The sequence below is a fragment of the Lepus europaeus genome, chromosome 13 (genome assembly GCF_033115175.1).
Source record: "Lepus europaeus isolate LE1 chromosome 13, mLepTim1.pri, whole genome shotgun sequence".
Classification (NCBI taxonomy): domain Eukaryota; kingdom Metazoa; phylum Chordata; class Mammalia; order Lagomorpha; family Leporidae; genus Lepus; species Lepus europaeus.
In genome coordinates, this window is record NC_084839.1 from 12,651,012 (window position 1) to 12,674,270 (window position 23,259).

The 23,259-nt window shown below is 38.6% G+C and overlaps 1 protein-coding gene across 1 annotated transcript in view; it reads right to left on the bottom strand.

The window, feature by feature from the left end:
• NBAS (NBAS subunit of NRZ tethering complex) overlaps positions 1–23,259 on the bottom strand; it is a 427,776-nt gene that overhangs the window by 277,125 nt on the left and 127,392 nt on the right. The window contains exon 22 of the mRNA XM_062208974.1: positions 4,111–4,194. Within this exon, the coding sequence (XP_062064958.1) occupies positions 4,111–4,194 (84 nt within the window). The remainder of the gene's footprint in view (positions 1–4,110; positions 4,195–23,259) is intronic.

Genomic DNA, 23,259 nt, shown 5'->3' on the forward strand with positions numbered 1-23,259 from the left:
AAACATAAAGAAAAGATTCTAAACTGTGCACCAGATCACATTTAGAGGAACCCCAAGTAGACTCACAGAAAACTTCTCATCAAAAACCGTACAGGCTAGGAGAGAATGGCAAGATATATTCCAAGTCTTAAGAGAAAAAAAAAAAACTGTCCACCAAGAATACTGTACCCTGCAAAGTTCTCATTTTTGAATGAAGGTGAAATAAACACCTTCCATAACAAACAGAAATTGAAAGAATAGGTAAATACCTGTTCAGCCTTATAAAAGATGCTCAAGGATGTGCTATCCACAGAAACACAGAAACAGGAACATCACTACAAAAGAAGGTGAAGGCTGAAAATCGCCCAGTAAAAGCAAAAAGGAAACCCTAAGCAAAAAACAGGATTATTAATGAAAATATGGCAGGGCAAAGTTGATACTTAACAATAGTCACCCTGAATGTAAATGGCCTCAACTCACCAGTTAAAAGACACAGACTGGCTGAATGGAATTAAAAAAAAAAAAAAAAACCATCTATTTGCTGCCTACAAGAAACACATCTCATCCACAAAGATGCATGTACACTGAAAGAGAAATGATGGGAAAAGTTAACCCATACTAACAGAAACCAAAAAAGAGCTGGCGTAGCCATCCTAAAATCAAACAAAATAGACTTTACTACAAAAACTATTAAAAGAGACAAAGAAGGGTACAATATAATGATTAAGAAATCAATTCAACAGGAAGATGTGACTATTATAAATGTATATGCACCTAATTACAGGGAACCTGGCTATTTAAAAGCAATGTTAACGGACTTAAAGAGAGACATAGACTCAAATACAATAGTAATGGGGGACATCAATACTCCACTTTTAATCGACACTATAGAACAAATAGACCGAACAGATATCTACAGAGCTTTCCATCCTATAGCCACAGAATATACATTCTTCTCTCCAGTGCATGGAACTTTCTCTAGGATTGACCACCTGCTAGGCCATGAACCAAGTCTCGGCAAATTCAAAAAAAATCGAAGTCACACCATGCATATTCTCTGACCAAAACTGAATAAAATTGGTAATGAATCCCCAGAACATTTGTAAACACATGAAGACTGAACAACATACTCCAGAACGAACTGTGGGTCATTGAAGAAATCAAGAGAAATCAAAAATCTCTTGAAACAAATGAAGATGATAATACAACATATCAAAACTTATGGGATATAGCAAAAGCAGTGTTAAGAGGAAAGAGTAATGCAATTGGAGCCTACATCAAGAAATTGGAAAGGCAACAAATAAATGAGTTATCAATGCATCTCAAAGACCTACAAAAATAACAACAAACCAAACCCAAAACTAGTAGGAGAAAGGAAAAAAATTAAAGAAATCAACAAAATCAAAACCAATAAAAGAATGCAAAAGAAGAAAAATGAAGAATTGGTTTTTTGAAAAAAAAATAAGTAAAATTGGCACACCATTGGCCCAACTAACAAAAAAAAAAAAAAAAAAAGGAGAGAGAAGACCAAAATTAATAAAATCAGAAATGAAACAGGAAATGTAACAACAAATACCACAGAAATAAAAAGAATCATCAGAAGTTACTACAAAGAGCAATATGCCAACAAAATGGGAAACCTAGACGAAATGGATAGATTCCTGGGCACTTATGATCTACCTATATTGAGCCCTGAAGACACAGAAAACCTAAACAGACCAATGACCAAGACAGAACTCTAATCAATAAAAAAGACCCTCCCAAAAAAGAAAAGTCCAGGACCAGATGGCTTCACCGCTGAATTCTACCAAACATTTAAAGAAGAACTAACTCCAATTCTTTTCAAGTTATTCAAAACAATCTAAAGGGAGGGAATCCTCCCACATTCTTTCTATGAAGCCACCATCACTTTAATTACTAAACCTGAAAAAGATGCAAAGGAGAAAGAGAACTACAGAACAATCTCTCTGATGAACATAGATGCAAAAATACTCAACAAAATACATCCAATTGAATCCAACAACACATCAGAAAGAGCATTTACCTGGATCAAGTGGGATTTATTCCTGGAATGCAGGAATAGTACAACATTCGCAAATCAATCTATGTGATACATCACATTAACAAACTGAAGAACAAGAACCATAAGATTATCTCAATAGATGCAGAGAAAGCATATGAAAAATGCAACACCCTTTCATGATGAAAACTCTAAGCATATTGGGATAGAAGGAACATTTCTCAACACAATCAAGGCAATTTATGAAAAACCCACAGCCAACATCCTATTGAATATGGAAAAGTTGGAAGCAATCCCATTGAGTTCAGGAACCAGACAAGGGTGTTCACTATCACCACTGCTTTTCAATATAGTCTTGGTCTGGCTAGAAAGCCCACAAGAGCATTTCAGGCATGGAAAGCCAAGACACACTGGAAAAAATGTCCTACATAAAAGACCTCTGTGGGTAAGACCCTAGTGGAAAGAAGATGCCACCAAAGAAGGCTGTACTTTTCTCTGAAGGGAGGAGAGAACTTCCACCTTGCTCATGGCCCTGTCAAGCTAATAGATCCACAAGGCTACTACAGCGGAGGTAGCCCATGTCAAGAGTCTTGCTTGATCACTGATGTCATTCATAAGCGTGTTATTTATTAAATAAACAATAAAAGTCACTGTGAACTAACTTCCCATGCAAGACCTCTGACCCCAACTAATTGTATCATGAGACTTAATGGTAAAATTTGTTCTCAAGAATCACTTCCTTTTAGTGTATTAAATGGAAAATATTATTATGTCTCATAAGCTAGAATTACGTCCAAAAGCTCACAAAACATGTATCATCCTTGGAATGTTCTTTAAAAACAAATAAGTTTCTAAAAGGAAAGAAGAGGGAGGGAGGAAGGGAAAGGAGGAAGGCAAAAACAAAAACAAAAAACCCCACAAAGTCACCTTAGAGAAGCAATAACATAGAACAGCCCTTGTCTAGACTGTTGAAGAACAGTTCTCTTGGGTTTTTTTATTCCATTCTTTCTTTTTTTCTTTCATCCTGTTTCTTTTTCTTTCTCGGACTAAACAGGAGAGGGAGGAGAAAGGGGGAGGAGTCGGTGGGAGGGTGGGCATGGTGGGAAGATAACTACATTCTTAATGTTGTATTTATGAGATACATACAAATAAAATGAATACATTAATTAACTTTAAAAAAGTAGTAGCTAGAAGGCTCATCCTGGCCTTATTACTCATCTCAGTTGGAAAGCCTCTAGGTTCTCACCATTGGGTATGAAGTTAGCTGTAGGATTTTTGTAAATGTTCTATAGCAAGTTGCTGAGAGTTTTAAGTCATTATTGGGTTGTGATTTTGCCAAATGCTTTTTCTGTGTCTATTGATATGATCATGTGATTTTTCATCTTCAGCCTGTTTACGTGAGGGATTACATTAAATGATGTCTGATGACAATAAAAATATAAATAAATAAAGTGAATTTTATAATGGCTTCCCGAAATAAGATTTTGAAGCCCATCATTTCATTCTAACCTGTGCTATGCCTAATATTCAAGAACCTAGAGGTTTTTCTAGCTCAATCCACAGGCCCCCTCACTCAATATATGGGTCCAAAAATAAATCTCTGGGTCCATGCAGGGAAAACATGGGAGGAAAGACAGTGGCAGAGCACATGCATCATTCTGAGGAGTGAGGGTGCAGGATTCGATATTCATCATAGTTGCTTTCAACCCCACACATCTTCTACCCTCTTCAGCAGCCCCTGATGCCTCCACATTCTCTGGCATTCCAAGGAAAATCTTACAAAAAATAAAACTGAACCAAGAACAAAATCGCAGGCTTACCATGATGTGTTTACATGAAAGACTGAAAGAGAATATCTCAAAACAAAAACAGTTGCAGTAGGAATTGCTGATGAAACAATCACTTTCAGAATAATTCATTTGAAGCATTTAACAATTCCCGTTAAAGATTTTTTAATTTGCTCAAAAGTGTGTTTCAAAAACTTCACCTAACCTCTCCAAATCAAGAAAGCCAACAAATAAGGAACCATAGGTCACACATCCCTCTCCCTGGGCCATGATTCACCCAAACCCACAAAGAAACGAAGGTGCCTCTTGCTGGCTCATACTGACCTGCACTCCAGCTCCTCACACCAATCTTTAGCTCGGTGTCTACGTTCGTGCCAAGGAATGATCATCAAGGAATCACCATTAAAACTTAAATTAAAAAAAAAAATTAAAGTTTAAAATACACAATACTTCAATGACTAGCTACACAAGAAATATTTTGCATAAAATATTACTATAACCTTCATGTAAAAAATTTGAAGTGGTTCATGATGCATATTTTATACAGCAAGTGAATAACATATGGCTGATTTCATTTGAATCCTAAAATAGTTCAGAAAGAAAAGGAAAATCACAAAAAATTTGGCAAGCAATTGAAGGAAGTCAAGGTACATGTTCATTTACACATTTGAAAACATTCACAAGAGGCTCTATTATATGTACATTCTTCATACCAACAGAAATGATCTCTTGCCCCAAAAGCTTACAGCGTAGAGCAGCACAGTCTAATAGTATTTCCTGTGATCACAGACAGGGTCTACATCTGTGCTATCCAACCTAATTACTAGTTACTCAAACACACAGTAAGCAATTGAAATATGGTTACTGATATTACGAAAATAAACTTTAATTGCATTACATTCTAATTAACTGAGGGACTACCATATTGGATAGCACAGCCCTAATGGACGAGTAACAGGAAGAGTGGAGGGATGTTTTTGCAGGGTGAAAATTACCTAAAAGAAGACAGAAAGAAAATATAATGAGACAAAGAAAAGGGGTGATTGGATAAAATGAAGAATGAATCAAAAAGAGAAAGCAAAGCTAAAAACAGTATAATAATACAGTAGAATAGGAGATAAGGGAAAGAGAAACATATCTAGCCCAGGCTACACAATCTCTCACACGCGACTTTCTAAAGTCAACAGCTTTAAACACTATCTCTATGGACTCCCGTAGCTGTAACATTTAGAAATGTACGAAAACTCAATCATTCTGAATGAAGAATAACATCAAATTTTTTAAAAACAAACTTCAATTGCCTTGCTTTTACAGTATTTCAATAAAAAAAACTTTTCTCTCATATTCCTAAATATCAATAAAAATGTTACTAAAATTTATCATAGCCCCAGAAAAAAATTATACTTTCTTTTACTATCAGTTTATAAAATATGCTTTGCACAGAAATTCTTCATAAATGTTTGAAAATTAGGTTGGTGAAGAGAGGGTCTTCATGTAAAAAGCAATAGGAAACCACTGAAGGGTTTTAGAAGAGGAAAGCTAATGAGGTCTGGAAGGGGCAGTGATGATTCATCAATCCACGGCCCTTGCAGTTATTACGGGGGCAAATTATCCAAAGTCAAGGTTCTCCACTAGACACACAAAACAAGTTTATTGTGTAGGATATTAAAAACACAGATTTCTCAGTTGGCATGTAATAGCCTAGCAAACTAAGTACCAGAGACACATTTCTAAAGGAGATTGAGTTCACATTTTAAAATTTTTGAATCAGTCAGATGATGATTTAGAACAGATGCCACAATCACACTATTTCTTTTGTCACCAAATTAAAAAATCTATTTTATTTCCTTCCATGTCAATAACTAATATTTTATCACAAATGAAATGAAAAGTAAGAAAGATAACATTTGAATACAATGATAATAATGCTCACTCTTCCAATCTAAGAATAAATTACAGTAATGAATTGAGGAAAAGGGAAAAATAAATAAACTTAGCAAGTTATTATGCCTTTTCAAATTAAAGCAGAAACAGTTCCTTACCCTACATAAAATGTTTTCTAAGGGATTTTAGAAAAAATGTATCAAAAGAGTTGCATTTTCTATATACAGTATGTAACACATACAAGGGTTTCTACTAAAATAATTAATAATGGTGTGAGACCTGCAGCAAAAGAACATTTCTTTGGTACTTATAGGTTAGAAAATCGTAAGATTTTGTTATCTTTACCAAACAGAAATAGAACTAAGAATGAAAAAAGAAAATAAACCTATTTTTCAAAACATAGTAAGAACACGTTCTGCTCAAAGGCCCACTCTGAGAGGGAAGCCTGAAGAGTTCAGGCTGACAAAAGAATATTTGCTGCATTTTCAGGGTACAGCGCAAGAGGACTGTTTCTAAATGTGCTGATGACCACTAACATAATAGTGATGGTGTAACAGTATCACTAACACATTGTATATCAACAGTGGTCAGCAACAACAATAGTCATTTACTGTGGACCAGATGGTATACAATGCTTTTAACATACAAGATCTCAATACAGCACTACCAGTCTTATGGAGGACATATCACTTCCTCCTATTAGAATGAGAAAACTAATATTTAACTTATCTTGTCAGTAATCATAAGACTACTAAATGACAGAGCCAGAATTTGAACACAAACAGTTAGAAACCAAAGCTTACAATTTTAGGTAACATACTATATAATGTTTGAGAGAGTAGCCCCAAACCATATTTCTACCCTTGTCCTGCTTCATATGTAGGAGCAACCAGTCACATCACGTACACAGCAAGTAGAAGGTAATTTGAGCCTTCCCAAGATGTAAGACAAACCCAGTAAGAACCATTTTCATGCATCTTCAAATGATACATTTAAACTAAGATATATGACCTATAAGTCTGATGAAAATAATGTTTACCAAATATGGCGTAATATTATGTCTGAGCACCAAGGTTTATTTAAAAAAATAAATTTAAAACAAACCTTCTAAAAAAAGATTTTCTTATAGGATGTTTTTGCAAAACAAATTTTTTTTTCATTTATTAAACTTTTATTTAATGAATATAAATTTCCAAAGTACAGCTTATGGGTTACAATGGCTTCCCCCCTCCCATAAATTCCCTCCCACCCGCAACCCTCCCCTTTCCCGCTCCCTCTCTCCTTCCATTCACATCAAGATTCATTTTCAATTCTCTTTATATACAGAAGATCAGTTTAGTATATATTAGGTAAAGATTTCAACAGTTTGCCCCCATATAGCAACACAAAGTGAAAAAAATACTGTTGGAGTACTAGTTATAGCATTAAATAACAGTGTACAGCACATTAAAGACAGAAATCCTACATAATATTTTTTTTAAAAATTAATTAATTTTCTATGCCATTTCCAATTTAACACCAGGTTTTGTTTTTTTTTTTTTCATTTCCAATTATCTTTATATACAGAAGATCAATTCAGTATATAATTAGTAAAGATCTCATCAGTTAAAGGTGCTTTACAGGGTGGAGGAAGCAAAACAAATTATTTTAAACTAAATCATAGAAGTTTAAATTGCTTCTTATAAATGCATCAAAATTCCTTTCTGAAATAATTAGGTAAAGTTATGAATCAAATATCTGGAAATTACATGTTCCTTTTATAGAACTATTAAAAATTTTGGTCAGTTGAAAATCTTGCATTTCTAAATTTATATAAACACAAAATTAAGTTTACATATACTTTTTAATCTTAATCTACTTTTTCTACTTTGCTCAGCAAGTCTTAAAATTTAAATGTAACATCTCTACTCACAAAAGTAATTACATGGTAAACTTTGAATCACCTCTTTACAAAATAATGCCACTTTTGTTTAATTTTAGGATTCATTATATTAGAACTTTATTCACTATATTATCCCAAATAATAAACTCTGCTTGTTTCATCTGAAGGTAATAGTTATCTGTCAGCAGGAAAGAAATGAATATAACAAGTTCTATTTTATTCAACAATTTTCTCACCATACACTTTTCACACTAAATATAAATGTTTTATTTCAAAGAAATGTTATCAAGAACAGACTTCCAAAAAGTTCTTTTATTTATGTTCTACGCCTTGGAACAAAAGGCTAAATAGACAGTATATTGCCACTAATTGCCACTTTTTATACACTGACTTTAAGATGTGGAGTTGTATTTATTTCCTTTATTAGTACAGGATAAAATGTTCTGGTAAATAAAAGACAAACAATAATAATAATTTGGGCCTACATGTGTAACCACACTGTAGCTACCAACACTGAAGAAACTGATTTGAAACTCAATGGGAAACTAACTAAAAAGGAATTATCACTCATAATACTAAATTGGAAACAAGCTCTCCAAAGGCATCATTAAGAGTTCTCTTCTGGACCAAGGAGATTCTATTTCATTAATAATTAACTTAGGAAACAAAGCAGAAACTAATAAAATATTCCAAAACTGATCAGTAGTCACAGATGCTAGCAAATGTGTATAAAAGACAGAAATAACAACAAAAGGTTCCAATATTTGGCTTCCCAGCCTCCCACCACCATTACTAGGACTCAGCTACCTCATCTACTTAATAAATACTGTAACATTGCATACCCCAATAAAGAGAAGACCAAAGCAAATATTTTCATGAATTCTAGCCTATAATAATTAAGCGTACGCTCTAGTCTAACCTCTGTGTCAGAACAGTGACTCCACCCTGCAGAGTGCATGACCTTGATGGAGGTATTCAATCTGCCTGTGCCTCTATTTCCTCACTAGTGAAATAAAGATGCAGAAATATTTACCTCATCTGAGTGTAGGAAAGATCACATCAGTACACACAAAGTCCTCAGAACAGGACCTGGTGCACAGTACCTGTGTAATACAGACTGACCACCATAAAACACCAGCAACAGGGGAAATACAAGTAACTGGTTGATACTTCAAGATCTACTTCCTGATAAAAACACCAGATTCATCACCATATCGATGGTTAGATTTACAAAGACTACTTAACTACAATAAACTCTGCTTACACCATCCTGGGTAAAATGAAAATAGGCCAATGCAATTAACAGTAGTAAGGAAATATGACAAGGGATCAGTACTTAGCACAGTGGTTAAGACACCACTTGGGATACCTGGATCCCATACTGGAGCACCTGGGCTCCAGTGCTGGTTGCACTCCAATTCTAGATTCCTGCTGAAACACAGCAGGTTGTTTGTTCTTTGCAACTCACATGGGAGACAAGGATTGAATCCTGGGTTCCTGGCTTTGACCTGGCCCAGCACCACTTACCGAAGGCATCTGGGGAGAGAACCAGCAGAAGAGATGTACCACCCATCCCACCTTTGAGATAAAAAATATGTACCATCTAAATTTCTCAAATATCAAACTACTGAAGTGTGTCAATGTTCATCAATGTACATTATAAAACTTAAGCAATGTGAGTTTGTAAGGCTAATGGATTTTCAACAAAAGAATTAGGAATCCAATGGTTTCAGATCTTGGGCTTAGATTCTTGATCCTCTGTGTGTCAATTTTTGTATAGGGTGTAAGATAGGAATATTGCTTCATACTTCCCCATCCCCAGACCTAATTTTCCCAACACCATTTGCTGAAGACTGTCCTAGCAGCCAGCACTGTGGCATAGCAGGTAAAGCCACCGCCTGTGGCAGTGGAATCCCATGACTGCCGGTTCAAATACCAGTTGCTCCATTTCCAATCAGCTCCCTGCTGATGTGCCTTGGAAAGCTGCAGAAGATGGTCCAAGTGCTTTGGCCCCTGCACCCACGGTGGTAATCCTGAAGAAGCTCCTGGTCCCTGGCTGTTGTAGCTATTTGGGAAGTGAACCAGTAGATGGAAGAACTTTGTCTTTCCCTCTCTCTAACTCTGCTTTTCAAATAAGTAAATCTCTTGAGAGAGAGAGAGGGAGGGAGGGAGGGGGGGAGGGGGAGAGGGAGAGGAAGGGGGGAGAGGGAGAGGGGAAGGGGGAGGGGGAGGCGAAAGGTGGGGGAGAGAGGGAGAGAGGGATCATGTCCTCTGCAAACAAGGGTAATTTGACTTCCTCCTTTCCAAGTTGTATCCTTTTGATTTCTTTTTCTTGCCTAATGGCTCTGGCTAAAAATTCCAGAAATATGTTGAACAGTAATGGTGAAAGTGAGCTTCCTTCTCTGGTTCTGGATATTAGTGGAAATGCTTCTAACTTTTCTCCATTCAATAAGATGCTGACTGTGGATTTGTCAGATATTGCCTCGACTGTGCAGAGGTATGTTTCTTCTACATCCAGTTTGGTTAAGGTTTTTATCAGAAAATGATGTTGTATTTGATCAAATATTTTCTTTGCATTTATTGAGATAATCATACAGTTTTTATTCTTCAATTTGTTAGTGATGTATTACATTTATTGATTTGTGTATGTTGAACCAACCCTGCATACTAGAGATAAATCTCACTTGATCCAGACTGAAGGATCTTTCTGATGTGTGGATTCTATTAGCCAGTATTTTTTGGAAGATTTTTGCATCATGTTCATCAGAGATATTGTTCTATGGTTCTGTTTCTTTATTGTATCTTTTTCTGGTTTTGGAATTAAGGTGATGCTGGCTTCACAGAAGGAGTTTGGGAGGATTCCCTCCCTTTCAGTGGTTTTGAATTGCTTAAGAAATGGGATTTGTTTTTAAAAGTCTGGTAGAATTCAGCAGTGAAGCCATTCAGCCCCAGGCTTTTCTATATTTAGAGGGTCATTATTACTTATTCAATTTCTGTCTTGGTTACTGGTCTAGTTAGGCTTTCTATGTCTTCATGTCTCAATTTTGGTAAATTGTAGATTTCTGGATTTTGTAATTTGTTGGCATTTAGCTGTTTGTAGTAATTCCTGATGATTATTTTTATTTCTGTGGTATCCATTCTAACACCTCCTTTTTCATATCTGATTTTATTAATTTGGGTCGTTTTTGTTTGTTTTTTGGTTAGTTGAGCCAATGGTGTATAAACTTTATTTTTTTTTTTCAAATAACCAGCTCTTTGGAGCTGACATTATGTTGTTGTGGGTAAAGCTGCTGCCTGCAATGCCAGCATTCTATATGGGCACTGGTTCTTCTCCTGGCTACCCTACTTCTAATCCAGCTCTTTCAATATTTATAATCTGGCATTTATATTTACTTAATCTCATGAAAATATATATATATGGTATAGTTCTCATGTTTTCCTGGAGTTCTTTGTTTTTAACTAATTAATTGGTTATTTGAGAGGTAGAGTTACAGAGAGAGGGAAACACAGAGAAAGGTCTTCATCCAAATGGCAGAGCTGAGCCCATGTGAAGCCAGAAAGCAGGAGCCTCTTCCAGGTCTCCCACACAGGCACAGGGGCCCAAGCTCTTGGGCCTCCTTGCACTGTTTTCACAGGCCATTAGCAGAGAGCTGGATGGGAAAAGGAGCAGCCTGGTCACAAACCAGCACCCATATGGGAAGGCGCCGAAGGCAAATGCTTAGCCTAATAAGCCACAGCATGGCCTCCCTAGAGTTCTTATATCTATTTCTTTGTTATTTCCCAATAAAGGGGCTGACGCTGTGGTGCAGCAGGTTAAAGCCCCAGCTTACAGTGCCAACATCCCATTTGGATTCCGGTTCTAGTGCTGGCTGCTCCACATCTGATCCAGTTCCCTGCTAATGTGCTTGTGAGAGCAGCGAAGGATAGCTCAAGTCCTAGCTTTCCCCGTAGGTCCTCCGTGTCACAACCACTAGATCCGGGAGCGTTTCCTCTGCAATTTTTCCCTGAGCCTTTTTCTGAGGCTACAGTAACTCCACTTTTATTAAACTATCTTTTCCCAGACTATCGGTGCACGCCCTCACTATTCCGCCATCTTGGCTCTGCCCCTTAGATTCAATTTTAAAATCAGAACTCTCAAAAGAACACTTAAGAACTAGAAAGATAAAATTATATCAAGCTGTAAAAAATTACTACACAATAAATAGAAAATATAAAAGTCAACCAAGAAAAAGCCTATGCAGCTAAGAATATAGATAACTGCACATTAATCTTATTGCTATTTTAAATATTTGTGTACCTATCTTTCAGAGTAGGAGTAATTTATACCTCAGCACCTAATTCATAGAAGCTCACTGAATGATTTAATCAAGCAATGAATTAGCGCATTTCCTTAAGAAAGCAATTATTATGCAATTCTAACTTTAGAAAAACCCTCCAGGAGTGGGTTAAGCTGCTGCCTGCAATGCTGGAATCCCAAGTCTGAGTGCTAGTTGAAGTCCCAGATACTCCTCTTCCAATCCAGCTTCCTGATGTGCCTGCAAAGGCAAGGAAAGATGGCCCAGGTACTTGGACCTTTACCCATGTGGGAAACAAGCACGCAGTTCTGGCTCCTGGCTTTGGCCTGGCACAGAGGTGGCTGTGGCAGCCATTTGGAGGAGTGAACCAGCAGATGGAGTATCTCTCTTTCCCCCAGGCTCTCTCTGTTGCTCTGCATTTCAAATGCATGAATAAATTTTTAAAAATAAAAAATAGAAAAAAACCCCAAGGATAAAAAAAAATTAAGATTTGGAAATAAGGTTATATAATGGCAGTAGGAGAGAAACCATGTAGATATGACATACAAAATGAAAAAATAAAAATCACAAACACTTCAATCTCACCTAATGGACAGAAAGGTAGTACGATTCATGGCATGCATGTTTCCAAGGTTGTTTTTCACTGTGCCAATCAATGTAGCATTCATTAGAGGAACAAAGCTTAAAATCTTCTGATAGTCCCAGAACAGGCTTATTCGTTTTCTTCCATGTATTAAACCTGGCATCTGTTTCTTCACTGCCATCATCACATTGAATTAGAATTATTTATATGTCTTGCTCCTTTTTGAATTATTTTTATAGCCTTAGTGCAGTACCTGGCTTTCTTTTAAACCTCACAAAATAGTTAATGGATAGATTGATGAATGGAAGGATAGGCAGACTGATGGAAGGATGGAAGAACATGATTACATAAAGGAAAAAACAAAAACTATCTCAAATCATACAGGTATTTATGGTTCACAATCAACACGCTTTCTCTGTGTTAAGGATTTACATATGTACCTAAGTTTATTTCAAATGCTTCTGATTTGACACGTACAAATGGAATGTACAACGCCCTCTCTATACTCGTTTCACAGCAACAATGCAGTACTCTACTGGGCAGGTGAATTTTTGCCTATGTATGAGCAAGCAGGAGCACAGACAGACACAGGATGCCCTAAACTCTACAAACAAACCAACCCAAGGTGGTTTGCTGTGAGGTGCTGCTGTACAAGTCTACTGACAGTGTTTTCAACCACAGGTTCTATATATATATGTATATATATATATATGTATATATATATATATATACACAGATAGAGGACACCTCTCTCTCTCTCTCTCTCTCTCTCTCTCTCTCTCTCTCTGCTTCACCTTCTCTCTGTGATTCTGACTTCCAAATAAATAAATAAATCTTTTTTAAAAAAATCATAGCAATTCCCTATTATACTATTTCACTTTGTTTACTTATCAGTATTTTGCAAGCTTATTTAGTGTGCCTGAAAACAGGACATAAAAATGCTATCAACATCTACAAAATACCTACTGTACTGCTACTACTTTAACCATGTCCTCTATTACTACCATCATAACTTTTTTTTTCTTTTTGAGGAGCCGACAGGAAGAAGCAGACAAGGAGACAGAGTAAACTTCCTCAGAGAGAACTGACTCACTCCTGAAACTCCTACAATGGATGCAGCTGGGCCATGGCTGAATCTGGGAGTCAGGAACACAATCCATTTCTCCATGTGGGTGGCAGGAACCCAATTACTTGAGCCATCACCACTGCCTCCCAGAGTCTGCACTGGTAGGAAGCTGGAGTTAGGGACGAGAGCTGAGATTCGAACCAGACACCCCAACGTGGGACATCTCAAATGCCAAACTAAACAGCAGCTCCCCATTACCACGTATTGAACACAACTGATGTGCTGGGGTGTGTGCTAGATGATAGGTCTTTCAGGTGATTTAAGCATTACAACACCTCCACAAATTCCTCTGTTCATATCTGAAGAAAAATACATTCAGAGACTTTTCAAAAGCAGTGCAGTGAACAAGTATGAGGATTAGGGTGGTGTGGCCATGCTTCTGACTGAAGGCCTTTGCTCCTTCTAGCACGCCACACTACACCTTTCCACATCAGGTATATGGCAGCAGCGTGTCATGGGATTCCCACACTTATACATCATATGAGTATTTTTCTTAGTTTTTATGGACAGTATTTAAACTTTTTGATTTTTTTTTTTTTTTCAGTTTTTTGACAGGCAGAGTGGACAGTGAGAGAGAGAGATAAAGAGAAAGGTCTTCCTTTGCCGTTGGTTCACCCTCCAATGGCCGCCGCGGTAGGCGCGCTGCGGCCGGCGCACCGCACTGATCCGATGGCAGGAGCCAGGTGCTTCTCCTGGTCTCCCATGGGGTACAGGGCCCGAGCACTTGGGCCATCCTCCACTGCACTCCCTGGCCACAGCAGAGAGCTGGCCTGGAAGAGGGGCAACCCGGGACAGAATCCGGTGCCCTGACCGGGACTAGAACCCGGTGTGCCGGCGCCGCAAGGCGGAGGATTAGCCTATTGAGCCGCGGCGCCGGCCTGAATTTTTTTTTAAAGATTTTATTTATTTATTTTAAAGGTAGCATTACAGAAAGAGGGAGGCAGAGGCAGAGAGATATTGGGCATTGCCTAAAATAATCCCTAACAACATGGCGCCTAGCGGATGCTCAGGGGGAATGTTTGCGGCCACTGCGGTTAAGTCATGCGAGATCAGACCATCTGCAGGGACAGGTCCACTTTAGTTCCGGACACATGGATAGTGCATGATCCCTATATGCCCCTGTGTGTGGCCCACCCATGCCTGCATGACCTTTTCGCTGATTGGCTCCCCTACTGCGCACATCTTTGGTAAGCTTTATAATCCTGTACACTTCCTCAATAAAGTAGTTCCTGCTTCGACAGAACTCACAGGTGCTTGCTGCGGTGTGCTTGACCTGTCAACCTTACCTCTCCCATTCGCCTTGTTGGGGAGTGCTTATACTGCCCCTTGCTGATCAGGGGCCAGTCTCAGGCTGAAGACCCCAACAGAGAGAAAGGTCTTCCATCCACTGGTTCACTCCACAAATGGCTGCAACTGCCCAAGCTGGGCCGATCCAAAGCCAGGAGCCAGGAGCTTCTTCTGGGTCTCCCACACAGGTGTAGGTGCCCAAGGACTTGCAGCCATCTTCCACTGCTTTCCCAGGCCATAGCAGAGAGTTGGATCGGAAGTGGAACAGCCGGGACTAGAAACGGCACACATATGGATGCCTGCGCCATAGGCAGAGGCTTAGTCCATTCTGCCACAGCGCCAGCCCCCAGTATTTAAACTTTTAAAGGAAACGGCTATACACAGAGGTCACATAGATTTATCTATAAAATATGAATTTGATTGAACAGAATTTTTCTTATTCCAAATACAATGTTTAAACAGGCTTGCCTGTATCAAAAATTGGAGAAATTATCACACTGGGTTATTTATATGTTAATTAAATATAGTGTGATATAGACACACTGCTGTTACAGACAAGTATTTACATATTAATGAAATCTAGATGGGCAAATACACTGCATGCTAAAAAAGAATTATAGGCAGTATTTCCCTGAGGCAATTCCACCATTCAGAAGATGTTATAATCTACTTAAGGATCACATGTCTTGAAATTATTGGTCAAGGTATCTTTAGAAGAAAATGAATAATGAAAAAAAACTCATCTGTTTGAAAACAGCATCACTTTGCATCACTGTGTAATACCGAATCTAGTAAAAGGAACTTTTTAGGGAAACATACCAGTAAAAAAATAAACTACCCTCTTAAAGACTTTCAAATTTCAAATAAAATCATGAATTTTAAATATTAAACCACATCAAAAGCATTGAACAAGTTACATCCACACTAAAATAGACAGGCAATTAAAATTATTTGCTAAAATAATCCCCTAATAAATTCCCATATTTCACTAATGGCTCTCAAATGTTTTGCCCTAAAGTAGGATAATCCCTTTTCAACTTATCTCATGAATATGTTGTGAGAACTTCAGTGAAACATAAAATTGGATTGGAAACTAAAAAACAAAAGGTGCATACTCAATCAGGAAATGTTTTTAAGTAACACAGCAAATAAGTAATTACTCATTATACCTTCCTTTCTTTGGCACTCTTCAGAGTACCTGACACCTAACAATGGCAGTATCAACTTGCTTCCAAGGCCCAGAATAATGACTCTGAAATTAAATTCACTTCCACCCTCTTAATCAGAGAAATTATCCTAACTATACTTTTTCCTTTTAGGTAAACAGGAAGACAAGAACTAATTTAATCAAGATCTAAAATGCCCCCTGTGCCAGGAGATATGCAAACCAATTATCCACCCCCTCATCCCATCCCTTCCCACCCACCACGCCCCCTCTCCCAGATCCTACTCCCTGACAATGGAGGAGAGTCTGTCTTTCTTTCCTCATCCAACCACCTGCAGCTTCCTGGGCTACGGAATTGCCAACAGGCCCATTCTGCAAAGATTCTGCAGAGTCCTCTCTACTGACAGTCAACTCAGAAGGCCAATACCTACTGCAAGCCCAAAATACAAAGCCTTGTAATTGTTCTTTGCTCACAGCAGCTCAGAAACAAACCAATGGAACTGAATTTTTATTAGGTAACTAATCAGCTTTTCATTTTAAAGGGAAAAGAAACACTCATGTTTCCCTTAAGAATCAAACCAAATCAAATCAAATCAAAGTTTATACAATGTTCCAGTCTTTCTATAATTATTTCATTATCCAGCCTACAGTTTAGGTGATACTTCATTACAATGACAAAATTTCGGGAAGACTAAATATCTAATAAAATTGCTTTTGAAATTTTTCAAGGAAGAAGAATATTTATGACCAAGACTGGGATACATAAAAACTAAGAAACTAGAGAATCATACTTGTTTATTGGAAATCCTGTCCACTAATTCAGTGTCAACTAACAAATTAATTGGGAACACATTACTGCACTCCCTGAACAAATGATATGATATTGCTGAGTAGGTAAACAGCGTCATATTAAATATTTATTCATAATACTCTTTCCTATTCAAACTTCCCAACATAAGAAATATAATTTTCAAGCCTATCTACAAACTTTCCTCTTCCAAGGCCTTCCTGATTTATCTCCTTTGCAACAGAAAGTAATCACTCCCATCTCTAAACCTATCTATATTCCTCATATAACACACATATTTTAATTTTATGGTGGTTACACCTATACTTCTCTATTACATTATAATTTATCTGTAGACAGAAAACCAACATCTCATTCAAATTTGTATCAACCTATTCAATCTAATATGATGCCTTTATATAAAACTCCAGTTTTCTCTAAATTTTTATTGAAATACACAAAATCTTATGACTCATATGTCTTCTTTAACCTTGCTTTCAATAAAGATACAATAATACAAAACAATTTAGAAATGCTTTAATTTTTAAATTAAAAGTTTATAGGTATTCAAGATAAAGTTATAAATTTTACTCAAAAAAGTTAAGATGCAAAAGTAAGCATGTTTTGCAAGAAACATTAATATACTCCTTATGGGAGATAACCTTCTGGAATATCCATGAAACTATGAAACTAAGCAAATGGTGCTTGATTTTGGGAGTATCTTCTATTGCTTGTCAGGGAAAAAGACACAACAAAACAAAACACCAAAAATAATTTACCTTCTGAATTAAAAGCTACCTAGAATTAACTCTGACTGTAATAAAGAAGATAAAGTTATTTCATTTCAGAAAAACCATAAACTAATGTAAATTATCAAAACAGCATCTCTTTGAAACTGAAAGTATAGAAAAACAGACTTTTATCTACTTTCTAATTTTGAAGAAGTGAAATAAAGTCAAGTGATCTTTTTAAAGGTAAATTCTTTATTAATGATTTAAGTAGTAAGTTAAATCAATCACATGTGTTCTCTTAGGGATTTTTAACAAAATACATGTTTGTGCTTGGCCAATATGGCATATATGTTATATTGTTGTAATAACAGGAAAAGTCTCCCTGTTTGCCTATTCAAATAAAAATAAGTATGAAAGTACTGGAACACACAGACTCTCCCATCAGTCTGGATAACCTGTTTACCACCAGAAGACAAGGAAGAGGTTCTCCATACATTGTCACAGAGTAACAGCACCCAAACCTCTCATCTCAAACTAGACTCATCTCCTTCCTTTGTTGACAAAATAGTTTTTTAGCATGCACAGAAACATAATCTACAGGTGAAAGGCCAACCTAATTTTTATTTAATGATATTAATTTCCCTGAGGACATTATGCTCAGTGAAATAAACTAATCACACAAAACAAGTGGTGAATTTCCAATTACATCAAGTCCATGGAGTAGTTCAACTCATAAAGACAGAAAGCAGAGTGCTGGTTATCAGAATCTAAGGGGGAGCAGAGAATGGGGAGTAGTTTCATGGGTACAGAGTTTCAAACTTGCAAGATAAAAAGAGGCCTAGAGATTGGCTGCACAGCAATGTTAATGTGATCCATACACATAAAAACAGGTAAGAATGTAATTTTTATATTTTGTGTATTTTACGACTGAGTTAGGGGAAAAAGTGTATCAGGGCCAAATGATCATAAAGGTCCCTATGCTTAACGCAGAGTAAAAATATGATTAACAAAGGCATAAAAGATACAGTGTATTTTTTCTGAACAAAACTGTAAGGAACACAACTAGTACATCACCTGGCTTTCAGTCTAAGAAAATCAAAGAGGGGTTTCGTTCCCAATTCAATTTCAAACAAAATGCTTTTGAAGGCTTACTTACTTTTCCACACCAATCCTTTATCTTTTCCATATCTCCTGTCATAACAATCACTTATTCATTCAAAAACTGTTAACCATCATTGTAGGCATGTACTATGCCTACAGCACTTTATTAAGAGATATGGGTTAGTCTTGTTATCAAAGAAACCTACCCTAAGACACTATAACCTCAAAAGGCAGAAAATTACCCTCCGCATCGGTCACTAAAGTCCTCCTACTTCTGGATGACTCATCAGAGAGAAAGCAAAGGATGCCAAACAACTTTACCCAAGGACACTTCCCAGAGCAAAATGCAAACGGGAAAAAAATTCCCTGAGACGCTTGGCTTTCTGCTGCGTTATCAACTGGGGCAGAGCACACAAGGGACAAGGATGGGAAAAAAAACGGGAATGGTTTATGGTTGACAAAGGCATAAAATGCCAGAGACAAACACATCATCTCAAGTATGCAGAGCACAGAAAGGCCATGAGGCTGCAGGTCACAGGAGGCAATGCTGGTGCGACTGGTCTGTCATAGTCTCTCACATTGACTTGCAAAGTTGTTTGGAATGAACCCGAGGTATTCATAAATGAACACACACACACACACACATACATATATGTATCTATAAAATGCTAAGATCTTTGGAGGATTCTACTTGTTAAATATTTATTTATTTTTTAAAGATGCATTTATTTATTTATTTATTTATTTTTTACAGGCAGAGTGGACAGTGAGAGAGAGAGACACAGAGAAAGGTCTTCCTTTTTTCCGTTGGTACACCCCACAATGGCCGCTGCGGATGGTGCACTGCGGATAGTGCACTGCGGCCGGCGCACCGCGCTGATCCGAAGCCAGGTGCTTCTCCTGGTCTCCCATGCGGGTGCAGGGCCCAAGCACCTGGGCCATCCTCCACTGCACTCCCGGGCCACAGCAGAGAGCTGGACTGGAAGAGGAGCAACTGGGACAGAACCCAGCCCTCCAACCGGGACTAGAACCTGGGGTGCCGGCACCGCAGGCAGAGGATTAGCCTATTGAGCCCTGGCGCAGGCCTATTTATTTTTAAAAATGTATTTGCAAGGTAGAATGACAGAGATGTGCCATCCAAATAAGTTTTTTTAAAAAAACATAAATAAATAAATGGCCTTGACAGCCAGGGATGGACCAGGCCAAAGCATGGGGCTAGACATCTCTCAGCATTAGCAGAGAGCTGGATCAGAAGTGAGGCAGCCAGGACTCAAACCAGCATCTATATGGAATGCCGGCACTGCAGGCAGCGGCTTAACCATCTTTGGCACAGCACTGGCCCCTCAAGAGTACTTTATTGAAGGGGCCGGCGCCGTAGCTCAACAGGCTAATCCTCCGCCTAGTGGCACCAGCACACCGGGTTCTAGTCCCGGTTGGGGTGCCGGATTCTGTCCCGGTTGCCCCTCTTCCAGGCCAGCTCTCTGCTGTGGCCTGGGAAGGCAGTGGAAGATGGCCCAAGTGCTTGGGCCCTGCACCCCATGGGAGACCAGGAGAAGCACCTGGCTCCTGGCTTCGGATCAGCGGTGTGGTGTGCTGGCCGTGGTGGCCATTGGAGGGTGAACCAACGGCAAAGGAAGACCTTTCTCTCTGTCTCTCTCTCTCTCACTGTCCACTCTGCCTGTCACAAAAAAAAAAAAAAAAAAAAAAAAAAAGAGTATTTTATAGAAGGAAACTGGATTGGAGAGCAGAGCCTCCCAAGAACTTGGATGTGGGATGCAGGTATCATAAGCAGTGCCTTAACTGCCATGTCAAACACTTGCCCCATGATTCCAATTTAAAAAAAGAGTTGCTGACACTTCAATAAAACTTCCTTGTGCCATGCACTGTTTTCAGCTACACACACACACACACACACTAATCATTTTCATAACACTATGAAGTGCTCTAGTCATCCCTATTTTACAGGTAGGAAGACTGGAGTACAATTAAGAATAAGGAGCTGGTGTTGTGACATAGAGCATCCCACATGGGCACAGGATCATGTCCCAGATGGTCCACCTCCAATCCAGCTCCTTGCTAATGGCCTGGGAAAAGTAGAAGATGGCTCAAGTGCTTGGGCCCCTGCTACCCATGTGGGAGACCTGGAAGAAGTTACTGGCTCCTGGCTTCAGCCTGGTCATTGCAGCCACCTGGAGAGTGAACCAGCAGACAGAAAATACGTCTCTCTCTGTAGCTCTAATTTTCAAATAAATAAATAAATCTAAAAAAAAAAAGAACCCAAATCATGAATCAAGGCAACGAGATAGTCAATGCTCTTATCCCAAAGCTACATGACTCAAACAGATAACTCTTCTAGCTAGTTTGTATTCATCAGTCTTGAAAGATTTTATACTAGGAAAACAGGCAAAAATGAGAAATCTAAATAATCTTTCTGAAATCTGATTACATCACCAACAAAATACTAAAATTTTTTTTAATTCTTATCTTTTCACAGAAAATCTATATTATCATAAGTTGTGAAAGTTTAACAAAGATTGTGAAAAATGTCACCTTTGCACTTTCAAGCAGCCAAGGAGAAAATAAAGTGTAAACATTTTATAACAATGACAAACCAAGAATAGGCAGCTAATAAAAAGATCTATCACCTGTGACAGAAAATGTAATTTCAAACCTTTACAAAACTTGGCCACATCTCATCGATGTCAAATATGCACGCCTTTTTAAGAGTGACACTCTAAAACACAAAATAACACACATCATACAAATTTCCCAGCCATCATAATCATACAACTTGGTTCAATCAAAACTGGCTTATAAAATTCTGGTTAAATGCCAAGGCAAAAGCTTTGTCAATCTCAACACAGAATAGGTTACAAGTGAACCTGTTCACATAATTTCCAGAGCTTTCCAAAATTTTAAAATTTTAAATTCTACCTAGTCTTCCATGTACTTGTGATTTCTAAGTCACTCATTCATTCAAAAAAGTACTTTACATCAGGCACTCTTCCAGGCATGAGGCTACATCAGTGAGCAAGACACAAAGTACTTCCCTTACAGTTTTTTTCCCATTTATTTATTTGTTTATTTTACTCTTATTTGAAAGACAGAAAGATGGGGGTGGGAACAGAACAGAGATTCCATATACTGGCTCACATCCCAAATGCCTGAAACAACCAAGGTGGGGCCAGGCCAAAGTCAAGAACCGAGAATTCTCTCTTTCTCTACCTCTCTCTGTAACTCTCTTTCAAATAAATAAATCTTCAAAAGAAAAAAACATAGAGCCAGATCTCTATCCAGATCTCCGTCATGGGTGGCAGGGACTCGAGGACTTGAGAGATCATCTGCTGCTCCCCAGGGTATGCATCAGCAGAAAGCTGGAGCGGACACAGAGTAGCCACGACTTGAGTCAGGCACTCTAACGCGGGATGCGGGCATCCCAAGCAATGACTAACTCCTCCTCCTCACACATTTCATCATCATTCATTCATCAGGGGATAAGAAAAGGAAAAAACACAGAAATACCCCTGTCCTAGAAGAAATGACATTTTTAAAGGGAAAAGAGACAGATAAATAAGTAAAAATGTGGTTGGGGTAAGGCTTTTGTGAAGAGGTAGACTGTGAATAGAGACGGTAAATGAAGTAGAGACCCAGGCACATGAAAACACAAAAAAAGGGCCCACAAAGACCAAGACCATCCAGCAGGAGCAGGCCCAGCACATGCCAGGAACAGCAAGCAGCCTGTGTGGAAGAGTGGAGAGCGAGGAACTGCAGGCGGGGCCCCTATAACAGTGAGGACTGTGCAGAGTGAGACACCCATGCTGATCTGACTGCCAAGCCTCACTTGAAGCCCACTGCACAGATCATTAAGAAGGCAGCAGATATCTGCAAACTACAAGTATGAGGCAGAGAGGAAGGCTGAGCAGGATGAAGCTCAGGCTATGCCACTGAGAGATGCACGCGCCCACAAAGAACAAAGCAAGCACACGGAGTTCAACAGCTCTCCAAGGTGGTCTCTGGGTAAGACAAGAGCATTGTATTAGTTTTCAACATTGCTACTGAGAAGGAAAAGTGGAACAGAAAAGGCTGTGAAGATTCACTAGAGTATTTTCAACTCCCCTCCCCCCTCGGGTTGAAAGCATGGTGCTCTGTGCAGGAATTTCTGTTGCTTCGTAAAGCATCTTTGACAACTGTTGCAAAGAAAAGCTGCTTTGCTCATTCTGAAGTCCTTCCGTAATGGCAGACACCTCTAAGCTACTGAAAAACAGTGAGGGAGAAGAGCACTCTCGTGCCACCGAATCTCACCCAGTGTTTCCAAGTGACCTGAAAATCCTCAAAAAAGGAAGTATTTTCTTTACCCCATCTTACATTACTTCATCTAGAATTATATCTACACGTGTATGAGGGTAAAGCTGCTGAAAGGGAAAAGGAGGGCAGGCTTAACAGTGACTCCAGGCCGCCGCCGCAGCTCACTAGGGTAATCCTCTGCCTGCGGCGCCGGCACCCCAGGTTCTAGTCCCGGTTGGGGCACCGGATTCTGTCCCGGTTGCTCCTCTTCCAGTCCAGCTCTCTGCTGTGGCCTCGTTGCTCCTCTCCCAGTCCAGCTCTCTGCTGTGGCCCGAGAAGGAAGTGAAG